We start from the raw sequence: 19883 nt of genomic DNA, 5'->3' as shown, positions 1-19883 counted from the left end.
TAACTAACAAGGAACAACAAGCATTGTATTCAGTGCTAGCAACTTTTTTATTTCTAATTCATTACATGACTTAATGTTTTGGAATAAAATATGTCCGTGTATCCCACCTCCTGTCAGTGTGGGATTCAGCTATGTAATTACGTGTGAGTTACTTATATAAAAATGAGATTTTCATAAAATAAATTTTATACATAGTTACCAAGTAATTACATAATCAGAGCCCTCCCTCCTCCCCTCTGATGGATATAAGCATAAACAGAATGAGGTTATCTGCTAAGTCGTTCCTAGTATTGCCTTTAGTAGGCAGTACTGGTCACCTGCACTAAACAGTCGAAGCGTTGCCGCGAATTTTGAATTTAAGCTGTCGTAATAGTTAGAAACTATAGCTCTGTAATTACTTGGTAAGTATATATAAAACTTTATTTTTGTACTATTCTTCACCCTGTGCAGAGTTCTAGAATTCTGTTTTGTTTGATTAGAATGGTTTTTTCTTGCAATGTTTATAGTCTAGACTGAAATGTATGACAATGCTTGATGATATTTTATATAAACTCAGCCATTTTACACAGCCAAAGGCATTTGTGCAGTCAGCTGGCTTTATTTTTATGATAGACTGCTATAAACTGCTAACGGAGTAATATGTTGTTAGGATATTACTATTAATGACCACAGAAAGCAGTAAGACCAATCCAAAAAGACAGGAAATGTGAAGAAAACACAATCACTTGAGAGGAAACTGTTACAGAAAAGCAACCTGCCTTTTGCAGTTTCTCGCAAGCTTTTTCACTAAGGAAATTTTGTAATCTGTGGCTTATGATGTAATTAGAAGCCTCGCTGTAGTGAAAGTTAAATCATGCTATTTCTTTAGTGTTTTCATAGCATTTCTGGTTCTTTGTAGTGACTGCTTCATTAATCGAGTCACTTGATGTGATATGAGGATATTCCGCATTATAATATTAATCATTTGATGGTCATTATTTTTTGAGTAGTGCTGCTGGTAACTGAAGAAATACCATGGAGGTTTATGCTTTGTACATGAAAGCAATACCTGAGAAATAGCTTGTTCATATAGATATCTTTGTATTGAAAATATTTAACCAGTTACCTAAAGTATTCTGTTATCTGAATTACAAATCCTGTGGTTTCATCAAACACTGCTATTTTCTTTTTTCTTTGGCATTGGTGTTGGGGGAAGGGGGTTCAGTGCATTCATCTGACTTTACTAAAGACTTAACTAACTATTAAGTGAATCATCAAAGCATTCACTGTTTGCATAACTAAGGTGGCCCTTTACCTTTAGATTATATATTTGCAAGTGTTACCTTCCCTTATTGAAATTTTTTGTTTAATTTTTCCATGATGATGAGGCATTTTTTTTTGCAGTGTTTAAAGGTTAGAGTCAGGTTCAAGTGCCCCCATAAAATTCCCAAGTCTTTTTTAGAAGATTACATGTGAGTTTCAAATCTCATTATTATTACTGTGTTCATGGTAAATGGGAGTATCTGCAGTGACTTATAGTGGTGTGAAAAAGTTGTTATATTTATATGGAGAGAATTAAATGACATTTACATATAACAGGGTAGAATATATAAGTGAAGTTTAAAAACAATGGAATTGTTGAGGTTATCCATTCCCCACATTATTCCAACACTCATTTTGCTATATGTGTGAATCATGATCATTATTCATAAAAAAAGTTCAAAACAGTGTCTGTAATCAATATTTATTTACTTTTTGGCATATGTAATTTTATTGACTGAAGACAGACAACAGATCATGCTAAATGCATAGTTGGGTTAGTTGACAGATCATAATGGGTTAATTTTTTAGAGTAATGAACAAAGACTGTGACTGTGTTCAGTTTAGAAAGTTTGTTTAGTATCTGGAACATAGGGGAGAAAGAAATACTTTGATGTAAAGTCAATATAAATAAATCAAGAATATAAATAATGATGACAATAATAGCAAGTTGTAATTGTGTGTAAAGAACTCAATTTCTTTAGCTGTTAATCATGGATAATGTGCTGTAGTTTGAACAACAGAAAATTAAGTGTGACAATAATTTTGTGTCATGACCATTATCATTGTTATAAAGTAGTTTAATTAAACTTCTGAGTCACATTTCTGTACTTGGGATTTGTCCAAAGAATTTATTCTTGAATGAGAGATAAAAATGATAGCAAAGTAATGTTTTAAGTTTATGGCTAGGTTGGAGAGGTACATTGGAAATGAATGAAAAGTAAAAGGCAGTAGACAATGCAATATAGTATCTTAATGAAATGATCACCACAAAAAAAAAAAAATAAAACAATTAGGTTGGATCAATGGCAGTATATAAAATCAGTGTGATAGAACAACAATTTAAATATTTGGTACTTAGCAGACTTTAAAAGTTAATATTCTTATACCAATGCCCTGCACTTAATAATTGCTCCTCCAAAAATTCCCAGGCAAGTACTTATGGCCAGCCATTCACCCTTATGCTTCTTTGATACCTTAAAGTGCTCTTGGCTTGATAATTCTCCACATACTCCCCTAAATTGTCAGTAGAATGCTCTTGGCAATTTAGTTGCCCTCATTCTTCTCCCAGTCACTATCCTGAATTGAAATAGAATGGAATGGCTCCATTGAGTATTACTGTGCCGCTCAAGATGTGCAGGTTGTTCCATCCAGCCAACCATAGCACTGAGGCCTTTAATGCACACACGTAGATGAGATGTATCACTACTTGTTTTTCCTAAGAGACACTTCCCTTATTATGGAACTACCCTCTTGAGCAACTAGATGAATAACAGCAGTTAAAATGTAGACACACTATAGGTTATGGTTGGACAGATTTGGAATATGCCTTTCCCTACCTTACTGCCACAACTCCACCTTCCATTTTGATGGGAGTTCAATTTGCTTTTGACTAAACATGCTTTCAGAATATGATTGAGATGTTCTATAGTAAGGGAGGCTTACAGGTTGTACACTTTCCTAAGGGTGACCTGCAGGTACCTGCAATGCAAGATAGCCTTGCTCTCTCATTTAAACAAAGCTTTGCTACTGAATACAGTCTTATCTTTTTGTATATTTGTGTCCAATAAGCAAATTTCATCTGAACTTAACAGACTTATGGACTTCGCAGCGACATTATAAGGATTATTTTTTGCAGTGTATCATTCTAGGTGCAATAAATTTTTAGATAAATCTCTGAGACTGAATGCTATTGTAGAGTACAGGTTACTGTAGATTAGGGACTATGGGGAATTGTTGTTAGCTGTAAGATATCAAGAAAATATTCAAGTTTAGGCTATCATATAGGGTCTTTGTTACTTAACAAACTTTGTAACTTATCAAAGCCCCGAATCATCTGTTAATTCGAGGTGCTACTGTGTTGCTTTACTAATTCCCTTTTTCTCTGTCTCATTGATTGCAATAAGATTATGTTAAAATAGGCAAAAAAAGGGGGGAAAGTGAAAAATAGAGGGGTCATCCCCACCCCCATTTTGCTTCAAAATTGGTTAAATGTAAGAATTTAGTACTGTAGTAGGATGTGTGATTACCTAACTTGTCCCAGAAAAAGCTTATTTTGAATTGAATGCAAAATTATTATGAACTTTTATGTTTTACAAGGATTCCTCCTTTATATTATTGTCAACTGTAGATACATATTTGGACATTTATTTCTAAATGTTCTGAAAACTAATTTGTTTTGAGTTTGTTGATGTTTTGGAAGAAAGTTTGTTTCCTCCCAGTTATTTTTTTACAGGGAAATAATATTACACTGATGCATGTTCATGATGGTGAATTCTTGCCTAATGTGGCAAATCAAGTAGATGTAAGATTAACCCCAGGGCATTGGTTTAAACGAGTAATTGGCCGTGGACCAGTTGCTCAGACCCAAGAACCTGCCAGCCGAGAAGAAATTATGATGGTACTGGAAAACATAGAGTTCCTTCTAATTAGGTATGTTAATTTTATTTAATCACTGTTATGTATTATATATGAATACAATACAAATAGACCTTCATTAATCTGCCTCTTTGGGACATGAGGAATCCCAGATTAGTGAAAATTCTGAATAACAGGATTATTTCTATGCTGTAGCTAATCATTCCAACCTTTTACAATATCATGTGTGTAACATTTGACTTCATATAATGCCTAACTAATCATTTATCCCCAGAACATCATCAGTTGTACTTAATATTCTGTGCAGTCCACAGTTAGGCTAGACTATCTTTTGCAGTATCTTTCATATATCAAAGAAAGAATAAATATAACCTTTTAACATATCAGTTACTTTTGTAGGGTATCACTTTAGATATATTTATATGAACTTACAATCTAATAACAAAGGAAATAAAAAATTTTCTGTAATGATGAACAAAGAAGTTTTTTGTGTATTTTATTATTACTGGAGAAACTGCATCAAAGCACTGTGCTACAATTCAGAGTGACAAATGAATTTAATATAAGCTTATAACATGAAATATGAAGATAGGGTACATAAAAGAAAATATTTGCACCTTAAAATCGGTAAGAATAAAATTTTTAAAACAGGTGTACTGTAATGATACACAGTGAATGTGGAAAGAATACAGGTTTAATTAAAAGCTCAAGAACTGCATCAAAACAATGAGTGACCATTTACACACTGTTATAGTAATAGTTAATACCTAGTACAGTTGTATTTGATATAAGATTTTAACATATGAAATATTATATATGGTGTAGTGTGTCATATATGCATTTTAAAATCTGTACAAAAAAGAAATAATGAATAGTAAACAAGAAAGAAACTGACGCCCTATTTCCAACACAAACTGTTTATGTTTACAGCAAGTTTAATTAACTCACAGTGTGCTACAGTAATACTGTCTAAGGGTGAGTGTAGTAGTATGCAGTTTTAATTTATTGCAAATTCATCCTTATTTTACTTATTTCTCATCAGATGTTCCAACTATTATATATCATTAGAATTGTCATTTCCAGTGTAACAGTGATATGTCATGGATTGATAAATTGCTATTATGTCAAAAGTGTCTCAGCAAATGTCAGAATACGAGTATATAAGAGGTTCATTTGTTACTTTAAAGTTTCAAACCTCTTGGCGGAATATGGTTTATGATATTTTTGCACAAAAAATAAGCTAAATGTAGTTTTCAAATACCTGACCAAGTCTAAAACAGATACGATAATTATTTGCATGGTAATTATGAGATGAACTGATGCAAATCTGTGAGCATTTTTTTCTGCACATACACACACACACACACACACACACTGCACTATATTCTTCGTCTGTATACTACAACTGAGAAAAAACAATGTGATTCCTTGGGAAGGGTAAAGCAAAATAATTGATGCAAAGGAAGTGAATACCTGTACCCACCTATGTACAATATGTATACTATATACCTTTCTGGTATGGTCCCCATATTTGCATTAACTGCACTCCACAGATTCCTGTGAAGCACCTGTCAAGCACATGCAGTATATTGTCTTCCCCCTTACTATCAGTTTCTAAATCACTACTATCACTTTCTTAGGTGCTGCATATTTTAAACTAACTTGAGATTATTCTAAAGGGTTTTTTTTATTATACAAGGCTACAATCTTGGTAAAGTATTTCCATGAAAAAATCAACAAAAGTGAATGCAAAACAAAAGTTCATACACACAGCACATGAGAAAGGAACACAAAAAAAAAACTGTTATCATGGTTTGTATTCATGCATTCAAGCACTTGAAATCAATAAAAATTGAGCATCTCTGTTTTGTATGAGTGCTGAATGTCTGTTGTAATTACTTTTGATCTAATTGAAAGAGAGCTCATGGGTGGAACTTAATTCCCCATTGCATTTGAAAATGAAGCATCAACAATATCGATAGTAGTCATTTTGTAGCAAAGCATCAATTTTAGTGGTTCATAGCATGTTTTGGGATAAAGTTCCATTTTGTTAGATTAGACCAGGCTAGGCTTGCTGAAGTAGATCCATATCAAAATGACCCTTTTTAAAAATATTTGCAGGGAGACTACAGTACTATCATCTTAAAATTGGCAAATATTTATATTTCCAGTAATTGTTTATCTTTTGTTGGCCATTGCCGCTGCCCCCTCATTGCCCGTCAAAATTCACAGAATTGCACAGCTGTTATTACAGAACCAAACACTGTGAAAAAATGTGATTAGTATATATAAAAAAATAAGATATTCTAAACTTTAAAAAGCCAATATAAATACTGTACAGTATATAATATTAAAACATGTAAACAAAATCAATAGCTTTTATTCAGAATGTACTGTTGAAACCAAGTGTTCTTTTTGTAAAAAGACTTTCACTGATGCATAAATCTTGGAAAGGTTTAAGTTTTATCATGAATATTCTATGCATACTGTTGAACCAGGCTCAGATTGTTTTTTAGCCGTCTGGTTCTGCTTGCCATGAGTTATAAATAAAAATTTAGAACATTTAAAATTTTGAAGAAATCCATCTTATGCCATTAGCTCTTTCTCTCCTTTTATCTCAGATGTCTCAAGCGTATTTCAGTAGTCTGCTGTTCAATGTTTGTTTATATGTGACATAATCATAATTATACTCAAAAAGTGTATACTTTTCACTAAATAGCTTGAGCAAATTTTTGCAAGTCATTACCTAATGTTTCAACTAGGAATCTTCGATAATGGTTCTTCTCAACAATCATCCCCATCAATTTGTCATAAAAAAAAATAAGTCTTTTTGATTCTCGTTGCATTCTGATGAAATGCCACTGCCATTGCTGCTGAATACAAAATCTTTTGGCTGTATATTAGTGGCAACACATTTCAACTCAGCATCTTGTTCACTTTGCTAAGACCACTTTCTTGGTATGCCACCTCTTTCATTTGGGGGTGGCAGATTTTCATCACTATCACTGTTGGATGAAATTTCATCATTTTATCTCACAGTACATTTGGAAGACACTGTCATTTTTTCTAAATCAGATTCATGTTCACAATGAGAAAGTTAATCAAGAAGTTGAGTACTGTATAGAAATTTTCATCTGCAAGGGCTCCTCTCTCGCTCTGCTGGCAGTCAACACAAGGATGTCATTCATTAATCTCCTCCTGTGACATCTGGATGAATACTAATCAGTTTTATATGTCAAGTGTGAGAATGTTTCCACATCAAGGTCAAGAAGTTAGTATTTCAGTCAGGAGTCTCTTATGAAAGGAAAATAAAAGTGTATTGTGAATGATACAACTGGCATTTGTGCCTGTTGACTGTGTATCATATATGACCCAATTGTATACAAAAGGGTTAAAAAGACAGGAGCATGGTTAGCCATCGGATGACTTATTGAACATTGTACACGTATCATTAACTTTGTCAATAAAAATCCTTTACCTGAGGATATTATATCAGAGGGGAAGGGGAGCCACAGTGAGTTCAAAATGTTTGGTATGTATGTTAAAACAGAGATAAAGTTTTTATGGGTTTTAATATATGATTTTTGAGTGTTTTACATATGTTGTAAGCATACCTGGTAATTAGGTAGAACTACTGCAAACAGTTGCATTTTTGTTAGGCTAAAGCTCACGGTACTGTATTGTAAGTACTTTTAGAAGTAATTAGTTTTGTGGATATTTCTCTGAAGTTGAGAGATAAGTATATTAATATTTTAAATCTAATAGAAATGGCAAAATAATAGTTACTGTATGTGGAATTGCTATACACTGTAAGCTAAGTGAGTTGCTCAGTGTACTGTATTTTGTTGGCTATATGCCACTGTTTGTTACTTAATGGATTTTGTTATTTACTGGAAGGGGCAGATATTGATAATTAAATAAAGCATTAAGGTTTTGGTGTACAGTATAATTTTTACAGAAATATGTATGTTAGCATACTACATGTATAAAACACACTGTTCCAGCAGCAGGTTGGGAGGTTGGTGTAAGGGGAGGGGATGACTTACTTAACCCTCAAAGGACAGGCTAAATATATATCATGCACACCCTCAGACCAGGCAAACTTTAAGGTTGGCCAATATAGGAAAAAAAACACATCAGTGGAAAGAGGCAGTAAATCCCCCTATGAAATCTCAAGGCATACTGATCGAGGTCTGTCCCATGCTGAGCTAAATAGATGCCATGAGTCATTTATGGCTCATTGAAGTGCTATGAACATCTTTCCCGCTAAATTCATTCAAACAGTATGGCGCAAAATACGATTACTCATATGAGGATTCCCATCCATTAAGCGTTAAGCTAACTGATTTTTTATTTTTCTGTTGGTTGACTAGGAAATGATTATGATTTTTTTTCTTATATAGTAATGGTATTTATACTATTTTAAAAGTAACCAAAGATATGTAATGTATAAAAATGCTTTTTATCCTATTTTGCATTTAAAATACTGTGATCGGTAGGAATGTTGTGTAGGGAGGGTGGAGAGGAGTATTGCTCACATAGACTTGCTCTGATTTTGCTGCTTCGGTGTTTATCAGTGGATTATGACAGGATTTATAGACTTTTTCCTTGCTGCAAACATTTATTTTATTACTTTTTTGGTACCTGGTGTTATGTATGAGATGCAACATTACATAAAAAGTGTCATACAACAGTATACTAAGGCAAATTGTTTTTTAAGGAACTTTTCTCTTGTAATTCTCTTTATAAACCAAGAACAGAAGAACAGTTCCTCACAGATGTCTTTGTGAACAGACGTATACTATGCACATCCCAAAATACAAGGAATTCAAAATCTGAAACACTTCTGGTCCCAGGCATTTTTGATAGAGAATTCACACCTGTATTATGAAGTTAATATAAAATTATCTGTTGCCTGTGTTGCATTTAAAAATAATTTTGCATCTACAAATAATTTTGTTTGGCAAAGGGAAGTTAATGATACATTATAAGTACAGTCAGTAGTGTGGTGTGTTGTTGATGTTCTTGTATAGAAATGATTAACTACTGTATGTCTAAATGTAGTTTTTTATTGTGCTTCTAAGATAGGAGCTTAGTTTTAAAACATAAATGTTTTTTTCCAGAGCTTTGTATCATGATGAATCATTTGTAGATGCTAAACTCTCAGAGGTTCAGCTAGACACATCTGTTATGTCTAACAGTGGCCAAGGTCAAGCTATTTATGTTGAAGAGTGTCGGTGCCCTGAAGGATATGTAGGACTCTCTTGCCAGGTAGGCTGTGTTTTAATCATATTGCATTTATGAATTTTCTAAACAAATTTTTACCTTGACTAATATCTTTCATAAGAATAAGAATATAGTCAAAATAAAGTGTGTGTGTGACAGTGAAAATTTCTGAGTCATGATTCCAAGAGGAAAGGCTGTTTACCTTATATGCTGTGACTGTAGAGCTAGAGAACCATCAAAGAAATATCTATCAAATGTTCTATTACTTTACTTGACATAAAATGTGAATGCCTTACCTGATTTTGATCTTGGTAGCAACATTGAAACTTATAAAATACATATTAACACCATATATTTATAAAAAAACTGAAGTACTTGTGTTGAAAATAAGTCTTTACTTTCTCTTTCCTTCCAGTCTTGTGCTCCTTCTTACAAGAGAGTCAGAGAAGGCCCATGGCTTGGTCGATGTGTTCGTGATGCAGAGTGTCGACCTGGAGAATATGGTGATCCTGCAAATGGAATTCCATGCCAGCGTTGTCCTTGTCCTCTCTCCTCACCCACTAATCAGTAAGCAGATGTTTTAATTATTTCCAGTTTAACATTGTTTGCATTAGCTGGTTCAGATAGTAAAGTGGAAATGTAAAGAATTATTAGTATTTTGTAAAGTCCTGTACATTACCATATCACACGGAGAGTGCATGGAGTAAGCATATGTTGGTAAAAAAAGGAGACTTCATTACATTGTTCAAGTTGAACAATCTTGGAACAAGAACATTCTTAAGCTTCCTGTGATGAGTTTTAATGCTGGTGGAATATTTTGATCATGGATGTTTGTTGACCATACAGTAGAAACAAGGGCCTGTAGTTGCTGCAGTGACTGAACTTTCAACATTGGAACCACTTGATAGCTCTTGAAATGGAGCCTGTTTGGTAGGCAGACTACATTTATCAGTGATCAATGACATGCATTGGGAGTAAAAGGCCTCTTGTTTTGTGGGCTGCTTTCTGTGAGTGCACTAGATGATAGCATTTGAAGATGTAGAGTAGTATTCTTCAACAAGTGCTGGCATATGAGACGGTATGTTATTCCATTGATAAATGTGTTTATAATATCAAGGGTCCCCAGAGCTCCAAGTCGCAAATTTTTTTTTTTTTTTTTTTTTGCCCCAAAGTCTTCTAAAAATATCCTGCTTTTCCCATGGAAAAGCATACCTGCAAATGTAGACTCCAAAGTGGTCGAAAATCCCATTGTCTAACAAAGGGTGGTGAACCACGCGAGAGATAGGTGAAAGATTTTTTAACAAAGTATATTTTTTCACTATATACATAATAGTGCCCCTTACAAAAGCTTATTTTTTCACTATATACATAATAGTGCCCCTTAAAAAGTTTATTTTTTTCATTATATATATAATAGTGCCCCTTATTATAGCTAAATATTATTATTTTCTGTCGTTCATATTAAAAGAATAAGATTTTAATAAATATTATGTATATATTAATAATATTAGTGTGTTATTGCATTTTCATCCATTATCTACCCCTGTGCATATGTAAATATATGCCTAGGTAAGGAAAATTTCATAAAATGTTTAATTTTAAGTATTTATTACATTTAGTTATGTTTAAAATACGTATTTTATACTTTTTGCCATATCCGTAAAAACACCCTTTCATTACATAAGTGCTGTTATTAAAAATAAGGCAGTCATAAAGGATTTAGCCAAAAACAATAATGAGGTCCTAAAGTAGATATGATTACCATTCAAATGCAACAAAAATTTTTAAAATCCTTTCATAAATCACCGAGATATTCGTGTTTGAAAACTGCCAATTTTCAAACACGTTTTTCTCGCAATTTTGGTTTTTTTTTAATCAGCCCCTGGAGACCCTTAATATTGTGAACGCCTCAAATGAAAAATGGCTTTTAAGTTACTATTGTTGATTAACAATGTCACCCCATGGAGGCATTAGTTGAGTGTTTGTCAGTGTGTTGCAAGCAGGTTTCTGGAAAACGCAAACTTTTTATTTGTAATGAAAATACAGCCCGAGAAGAACCCTAAAAGGGTTCAGAGGTCTGGTTAAACAAATCATTTATAACTAACTAACTACTCTCAGATGAAGGGACTAACAAAGTTGATGAGGTCAAGAGTATTGACAGGGGAAACTCAATCAGCAGGCAAGATTTCTAAGATGAAACCGCAGAAAGTCCTGTGTTGTTGGTGCCACTGCTTTGACCTAGATAATGATTAGGCTCGTTGAACTATTTTGTCCATAGGAACTTACCCTTAGTGAATGATGGAACTTCATCCAGTAACATGAAGTTAACAATTCAAAAATCATTTAATGTTAGTTTAATCAGTTCATCATGAAGTATATGTGACAGAAAATAAATGTAAGTTTTGCAAAAAAAATTTTATAAACAAATTTCAACACATTCCTCACATCTTATCTCTGATTATTTATCAGAGTATTTTTTTTATTATCAAAGGATATTTTTATAATTGTCATGGGAAGTTAAGGCACTCTACCACTTCACAGGCAAGATGAGTGAACCAAGAATTATGAGATGTGATAAATATGACAGAATTCTTTGAGGATATATGTCTAGAATCACAGTGGAGGTTGAGAACAGTAGTTTTATTTAAATAGCTAAAGGTTGTTGACACTTTTGCTACCCTGGATTGTGTAATGCAATCATTCCCTAGAAAAGGTTGAGACTAAGAATCCAACTTGCCATGGTTGATTAGAGGTACATAAAATTTTAATGAGTTGTCCATCCTGCTGGATGAGGTGTGTTCAAGGAAACAAGTATTGCAGTCTACTTGACCCTTGGCTAAGTAGGGCCCTAGTCAACTTGTAGAACTATGCAAAGGTGAAGACCTACATTTTATGTTGATAGCTACTGATTGCTTGAATGAAAACCAGCCAGAGATGTGAAACTTACTATAACTTTGCTCCAATGCTGTATTTCTATGGTCAAAGTTTAACTTACTTACTTGTATTATCCATTACCCAGTGCCAGTAACTATGATAAAGATAAGTTTAATGAAGTCATATCTTATTAGCAGTGTATCTTATTACACAAATGGAGGTATGCTTGTAGTGTAGAGTATTGTGCATATAGTGATCTGATTCTCATGGCTACAAATTGCCATGAAATCAGTTCTCGTAGAGCTGCAGGTGCTGGTGAGGTTATAGTTTTGACTAGATTACTTCATGTGGCTGTGAACCCCCACAGCATTACCTGCCTCTACCAAATGTAAAATGAGGTTTTGTTTACTTCCAGTATCACATCAAAACCAAATCCAGTACAGAATTGTTTTTGTTATGCAAGACTTATATTTATGTGGCTCTGCATTTTGACACAGATTTGCACAAGATTGGCCTTTTTAAGGTCTGGAGGTCCTGTCAGCTTTTCACGCTACTCAATGCTAGTTCATCCAGGATCAAAATCTACAGTACTAGAAGTTAACACTTAAGTAAATTAGTTTGTATTGGAGGAAAACCAGAATTTTACAAAATGTTCAGTCTAAAATAAATTAGCCATTCTCTTTCAATTTTTGAAGGTTCAGCTCTTCCTGCTATCTTGATACGGATGGTCAAGTTACTTGCAACTGCCTTAGAGGTTATACTGGTCGCCGGTGTGAACGCTGCTCTGAAGGCTATAAAGGGAATCCATTGACCCCTGGAGAAAGTTGTCAGCCAGGTATGTGAACCCAGCAGGTACTTTGATGAAATTTTGTGATTGTTTTGTGTTATTATTGCATAGAAAATTTTCTCATATCATTAACTACTTAGTAGCAATGTTATATCTTTGAAATATTTGTTTAGAAAGGAATTATTTTCTTTTGTTGATTGGTGGCAATTTAAACAGCCTCAGATTATCTAGTAAGTTACAATAGTTTTGTAGAATTTAATGTAAATTTGAATATGGAAATATTTGGAAAAGAAAAAGATTTCTGTTGATTTTAATGTGTGTATATGTAATTGAAGGTAATTTAGCCATTAATAGAGATACTGATAACATCCAGGTAATAATTATTTCCAGTTTGAGTTTTTCCAAGTAGAATGATCTAGATTGTTTTTTATAATGCATTTAGAATAGGCTGTATAGCTTATATATCAAAAGCAGTCTTTTTATAACATAAATTTGTAATATTTGTTGTAGCTTTTACTTACCATTGAACAAGTCAAACTGTTTTTATAAGTCTTAAACATAGTATTGATGGTTTGCACTTGAGTAGACATAGCAGAAAAATGTTGACAGAAACATATGAAAAACCACAATTTTTAAGGTTTACAGCCAGTTCATTTGTCACTCCTACATGGAGGATTTGATAGTTCTTGTTTGTAGTTTTACATTGCTTAATGAGAATTGTTATGGAATAAGAAAATTCTGTCAGTTAAATTGGAGAATGTAAAGATTTCTTTCTTAACATTTTGTTTACAGAGTGCAAGGTTTCCTCTAAAAATTAATTTATACTTATAATGTGAACTGTTTTTAGGGCTTTTTTTTTTTGAGGTAATGACACACTGGGAAGGCTTTTCATCAGTTTTACAAAATTAATATTCCTTCTGTTTCAATACTCTGAATACAGTATCTTAAATATCTTAGTGTTATACTAGGGTGAAATTATTAAAGCCAAAATAGATAAAATTTTAACTGTCCAGTGAACTGTGCTGTTCTAGAAGGATGAAAGTACAGTAGCTTTGAGGTTTCCTAGGTTAAGTATAGAAAAGAAATGAATTTAATAGAATAAAGCTTATACTTTGTAGGGTACTGAGAAAACAACTACTGTGTACTGTATAGTACATTAGTACATTCCACGGAACATACACATGTATCCTGAAACATTTACTTTAAAGCTTAACTTTTCAGTATACCAGTTAATGATTTTTACTCTATTTTTTTTACTGCTTACCTTGGTGAACACCATGCTCTGATACCTGCAACAACCTTGACCACCTTATCTTTAACACCAAAATACTACTTCATCTTTACTACCATCACAACAACCTATCAATGTCACTGCTACTACCACCATCCTCCCTCTACTACTACTCTTCGTTGGTTCTTTGATGCCGCTGGTGGTAGAGAACAGTCGAGCTTCTTGTGGTGGTACCTTGTCCCCCTCACTGTTCCTTGTCTCGCTCATTTTGGCTCTGGCGGTGACACACTTTCTACCCCAATGCTCCAACACCTCTGGTAACACTAATGGTTCCTGCTTGCTTGATCCTGCTTGCTTGACTTTGTCTGCCCAGGCATGAAACTGTAGTAACAGTTACTTAAGAGTTTCAGTGTTGTTTAGATTTCATCATTGGAAATAGATCGCATTGCAATGATCAAGCTTTTTACAATTCAAGGTGTGCATTTAAATTTCAGTTTATGTACCTATCTTATGAGTATTTAGACAATCATAAATTGCTTTTAGGTTATCATAGGTTAAGTATTTAAAGCCCAGTCCTAGTTTTGTGTGATTGCCCAATTTTTGTAACTGCATTTCTGTTTCTCAAAACAAATAATTGAAAGTTGTTTGTATTGATTTGGGCATGCATAATAATCTTTTCTTTTTAATTTTCAATGAGGAATTGTTTTTGTTTGCTTTGCAAAGGCAATGAAAGTTGAGAGCATATTCCAAGATGGACTGCTTATGATCATTTAAGTGGTACTGACCAGGTGATATTGTAGCTGTCTCCTGATTGTTTTTATATTAATGAAAGGAATTAGTGTTTGGAGCATATTTTTTATTATAATTGGTCTTCAACTTTACAAATTTAAAGAACTGTTTTTATTGTCAAAGGGCATTTGTGCTTTCCTGCCCACCATCCCCCCCTCCCCCTTGTCCGAGTTCATCTAGTCATACTCTTTGTTTTTCTGTCTTGTACTATACTAACCATCTAATGTCTACTAACTGATAAATCTTGCTTGAATCCCCTACCCTTCCTTATTTAACATATATTCTCTAGTCTTTACAAACACACCTCTGACAGATTTAATACTTTCTTGTTTTCATGGAAGGGTACTTATGACAATTGATTCTGAAGAGTGAGTTCATCTAAGTAGTACATTAATAGTTGTAATGCCTACTTTAAGTATTGTACATGTTAACCTTTACTGTTGAGTTATCCCAAAAGTCAAAACAAGTCTGTACAGTATGTACATGAGAGCTTTTAGAATGGAAAAGTCTTCATTCACTTGCATTTAGTCTGTAAATTGATAAGGGATTCCTTCTTACCTACTTTTGGGATGTTTACTCTCCTGACTAAATTATACTTCAACTTCTCAGCCGCACTAACTCAAATTTGTGCCAAAATAGTTTGTGTTTAAGCACTAGGATCTCTTCATATTCTTATAAAGTGTTTTTTTTTTTTCAGTAATCATCCATATCTTGAGTAGGCATATTTTTTCAAGTAAATAACAACAATAATAAATTCAGCTTCTCCAGGCATTCTTATGTGTTATGATTTTACAAAAATTTTTACAGGAAAATTCAAGCCATTACATCATTATAGCCTATTACTTGAGTATTTCAAACAGGAAAGTAATGAGGAATTTGTGTAAAAAGCAAGAACTGGGTGAATAATGATCCTCAGGTGGGGGTTAGTCTCGACTTTTTCACTCTTCGAATTTTATCATGTCAGTGGCTACAGTGTTAATCATTGCAAATTACATATTGCAAAGAGAGCCCCATATAGTGTAAAAGATGTAGGATTGTACATTCTTAGTGATTTGAAATTGGTTTGCTCTGGTGTTTGAAGAATTCTTGATAGTGCCCATTATTGAATGAATGGTAAGTTTTTTGTAATTTACTTCAAACAGTGGTTAGTTTTAAGATTTATGGTTTTTAGAGAAACATTTAAATTTTGTAGCTAAACTTAGAAAGTAACGTATAGCAGATTGTATTGAAATGCAAATACTGTGGTAATTTTGTAAATGTCAGCCGTCTGGATTTTGAGCAAAGATCTCATTTTCTCTCAAGGATAAAATTTTAAGACGTACAGCCTAGCAAGCGTAGCAAGAGAAAAGTGAGAAGCCTTTTATGTATGTTTGCTCCTCCTACCTGAAATGTTTTTCTATTCTTATTAGCATTTGTTTGCTGCTTCTTGTACAGTAGTCTTATTAAAACCTTCAGCTCCCCAAATCCTAGCACTTTCACAGGTAGGAATTTTCTTCTGTAATTTGAAACAGTGTTGTTTAGCATTTTATGAAAATATTTGCGTTGTGATACTTGTGTTTATGTTTGGGTTAGATTTGAATTTACATATACTGTATGTTTGGAACTATAAAACCTAGCTTATAAAAACTTTGCACTCTAAAACATGCATAGATTTGTATCGTGTTTTATATGCCAGCTGTATGTATATATATATATATATATATATATATATATATATATATATATATATATATATATATATATATATATATATATATATATATATATATATATATATATATACATTTAATATATGGTGGTATATGTTGCATCATTTTATTAATATTACATGCTATTTTTAACCAAATCCTTTCCAGGTTTCAGGAGATATTCTTCTCTTCATCTCAATAGTTCCTTGAGATAGTGGGTGTCACTCAGACACTTATTTGCATCCTGACATGTACTCAATAATAAGCTTTTGAGCATCCGCACTTAGTCAGTGATCCTGTTATCCTGCACCTTATATTACCAAAAAACAAGTCTTGAGCTTTAACAATTTTTCTATAACTTTGGCATATACTCAAACAGCAAGGTAAATAATGAGGCAGGTGGGACTTTCAATTGACAGCTGTTATAAAGGTACAGTACTGCAGTTACATGATACATTACTTGATATCAGTATTTAACTGTTGTGAAAGAATAGCAATTACTGTACTTGATACTTTACTTGATATGAATTATTTCAACAAGAATGATAATTGAATTAAGACATGAATCAAAAGGTAGTATTGTACAGTAAATTGTAAATATATACATAACGCAGGCAGTTCCCGGTTTACGACGGGAGTTCCGTTCTTACACCGCGTTGTAAACCGAAAAATTGTCAAAAATCATAAAAAATCCAAAGAAAACCTTACTTTTAATGCTTTTGGTGTATTGAAAATGAAGTAAACTGCATTTTTATTGAGTTTTTCATCTTAAAAACCTCCAAATTTTTATTATTCTGCCGTTTTGGAGCCATATTTCTTCCATCGGATCGGCGTCGTAAGCGTCATAACCCTGGAACATGCATCGTAAACCGGGAAATAATTTCTGATTAATATATTTGAAAAGCGTCGTAACCTCGGAACGTCGTAAGCTGGACCCGTCGTAAACCAGGACTACCTGTATGGATATACTGTACTTGCATATTACAACAAAATTCACTTGCATTTTCATTATTCTTTAAGAGGATACAGTATAATCAGATAAGATTATGAAAACACAGTATTTTAATGTTAAACATTTACAGTATCGGAAATTGTCACAGTCTGCATTTTATATATAAATGTATGTATATTATGTGCAACTTACAGGACAAACAATTTTATGAAAAAGATGTTTTTATTTATATACTGTATACATCCCTTAATTTTATGATAATCTGTTTTATATTCTGATCTTTGCTGTGTACCCACTGCAATATCACAAAGTTTTTATTAGCAGTTTTGCCTTATTGTTTATTTGTTGTGTGTAACTGGATCCTTCAGTATCAGGAATTATTGAAGAATAAACTAAAGATATATTTTTTTAACAAAAGTATAGTAACATGATTTTGGACTGAGTTAGGGTGCTTGAAAGCTGTTGTGTATTTGCATAGATGGAAATTAAGAAATATGTGACTAAGTGGCTCTCTTTGCACCCTTTTAAGGAACTGAGGGTGCCAAAAGAAGATTATCTAAGAAACCCTGAAGGAATTAAGTTGAAAACAGTAAAAGCAAAATGTCATCTCTTGTTAAAAAACTGTGATATATATGTGCATAAACTCTTAACTGTCCATGATCAGACTGCAGTATTCATAATGCTTTGGTTATTAGGAAAGCGGTGAAAGGAAATGGCTTGGTGATTTTAGGATATAAATGGCATACATTGCCAAGGACAATCCCCAGAACCCTGCCAATAAATAAATGATTAATGAACGAAAGTAATGGGTCAGGAATATTATTGTGGGTATTTTGTTTGAATTTTCAACCTACTACACTATTTTAAATTGGCAGTCATTTCATTTTTAAGATAAAATGTATTAAGTACAATCTAATACATTTTTCAGAAATAAACTCTTCAGCCAAGCTAGATGACATTATGAATATTAATTTGTTTGTCTATCTGCTGTATAAAAACTGATCAAACAGTATTGTATGATTTCATTGTATAATAGTGAGGGTCACTTGCTGTTGACAGCATTTTCTTTTATCCCGAAGGGCTAGAGATCAATTACCATGGGCAATCAACAGTTCACTGTACATATGGTTTTGGTGAAAAATTTTTTTATTGGCATGCTCAACTTGATGGATATGGTACAGTGCACCATTTTATATTTTTGTAAGTGTATCACAGTACAATATTGTTTTTGGTTTAAAGGTATCTGGTAGATATAAGGTAAATAACCTTTAAAAGTTGAGGTTAAACATTCTTAATGAACATAGCTAGGTTCACTGAGACTAGATAAACTGGATACATACACATATGTTTATTTTTCTGTGTAATTTGGATATGGTATAGCTAAAAAATATTACCAAGGTGTAAGAAAATTACAGATGGGTTTTAAAGAAGAATGCAATTGTTATGGTAAGTAATGAATGTGAATTCAAAGCAAAGGCAGAGACATTAATATATTTTTTGTAGATTTTGGGAACCTAACCAAATGACTAGTGACATTTATTGCCAACACTTTTATTTACTTTACAAATGATTTTATAGTGGTTCCGAAATGCAAGTGGTATGAATTCTATTGTGGAGACATGTCACGCTGCATCGATAAGGAAAGACGTTGTGATGGCAGACCAGACTGTCCTGATGGTTCAGATGAAGATTATTGTTATGGTTAGTTTTCTTGTAAAAGTCCTTGCTCTGTGTCTAATCTGTTCAGATGCCATCTTTATAGAATTCAGTGAGTGTCACAGTGGTTGGCTTGATTCCTGCTTGTAGTTAAATTTTATGTTTGCATTATTCTCTTTAATCATATTCAAAATTCATGTTTGAATGTAGTAAACTAACCTCTTAAAAAGCTTTTATTGTAATATTTGTTAAAAATGTTTATTGTGTATCTATATGTACAGTGATACCTCAAATTACGTCATTAATTTGTTCAAAGATGCCATTTAAGTCAAAAAATAAACCTAGGTTAAATGACCTAGCCCCCTTACCAATCACTTGAGTAACCCCATAACATTGCTAATACAGGTTTCAGTAAGTCATTCGATAGTTAAATAATTTGCTATCTTTTACTACAATATAAGTAAAACATAATGTAAAAAAAATTATGTTTGTAGAACTGTATACTGTATAGTACTGTATCTAGCTGATGGATGAAGTCAGTGTGCTTGATGGGCCAGGGGAGAAGGCAAGCTATGGTGGCAGCCATGTTTTCACCATTTTCGTAGGGTTTTTTGTTAGACACTTTATTTTCAAATGGAATAATATTACACTTAATAAAACTATCACCAGAAATTATCGTGGAACCAATGGTACTAACAATTCAAGATACAAATTTACTGCAAATAAGATAGTAATGTGAATAATGTAACATGCACACGTTTGAATTCACTGCCAAGAACTAAT

At 33.0% G+C, this 19883-nt stretch overlaps 1 protein-coding gene across 1 annotated transcript in view; it reads left to right on the top strand.

The window, feature by feature from the left end:
* The window catches only part of trol (terribly reduced optic lobes), a 1293721-nt gene that overhangs the window by 977715 nt on the left and 296123 nt on the right, over nucleotides 1–19883 (top strand). The window contains exons 70-74 of the mRNA XM_067129897.1: nucleotides 3755–3951; nucleotides 9021–9168; nucleotides 9539–9690; nucleotides 12693–12832; nucleotides 19023–19145. Coding sequence (XP_066985998.1) covers nucleotides 3755–3951; nucleotides 9021–9168; nucleotides 9539–9690; nucleotides 12693–12832; nucleotides 19023–19145 — 760 coding nt within the window. The remainder of the gene's footprint in view (nucleotides 1–3754; nucleotides 3952–9020; nucleotides 9169–9538; nucleotides 9691–12692; nucleotides 12833–19022; nucleotides 19146–19883) is intronic.

The sequence above is a fragment of the Macrobrachium rosenbergii genome, chromosome 3 (genome assembly GCF_040412425.1).
Source record: "Macrobrachium rosenbergii isolate ZJJX-2024 chromosome 3, ASM4041242v1, whole genome shotgun sequence".
NCBI classification, from domain to species: domain Eukaryota; kingdom Metazoa; phylum Arthropoda; class Malacostraca; order Decapoda; family Palaemonidae; genus Macrobrachium; species Macrobrachium rosenbergii.
This window is presented reverse-complemented; position numbering and strand designations above follow the sequence as displayed.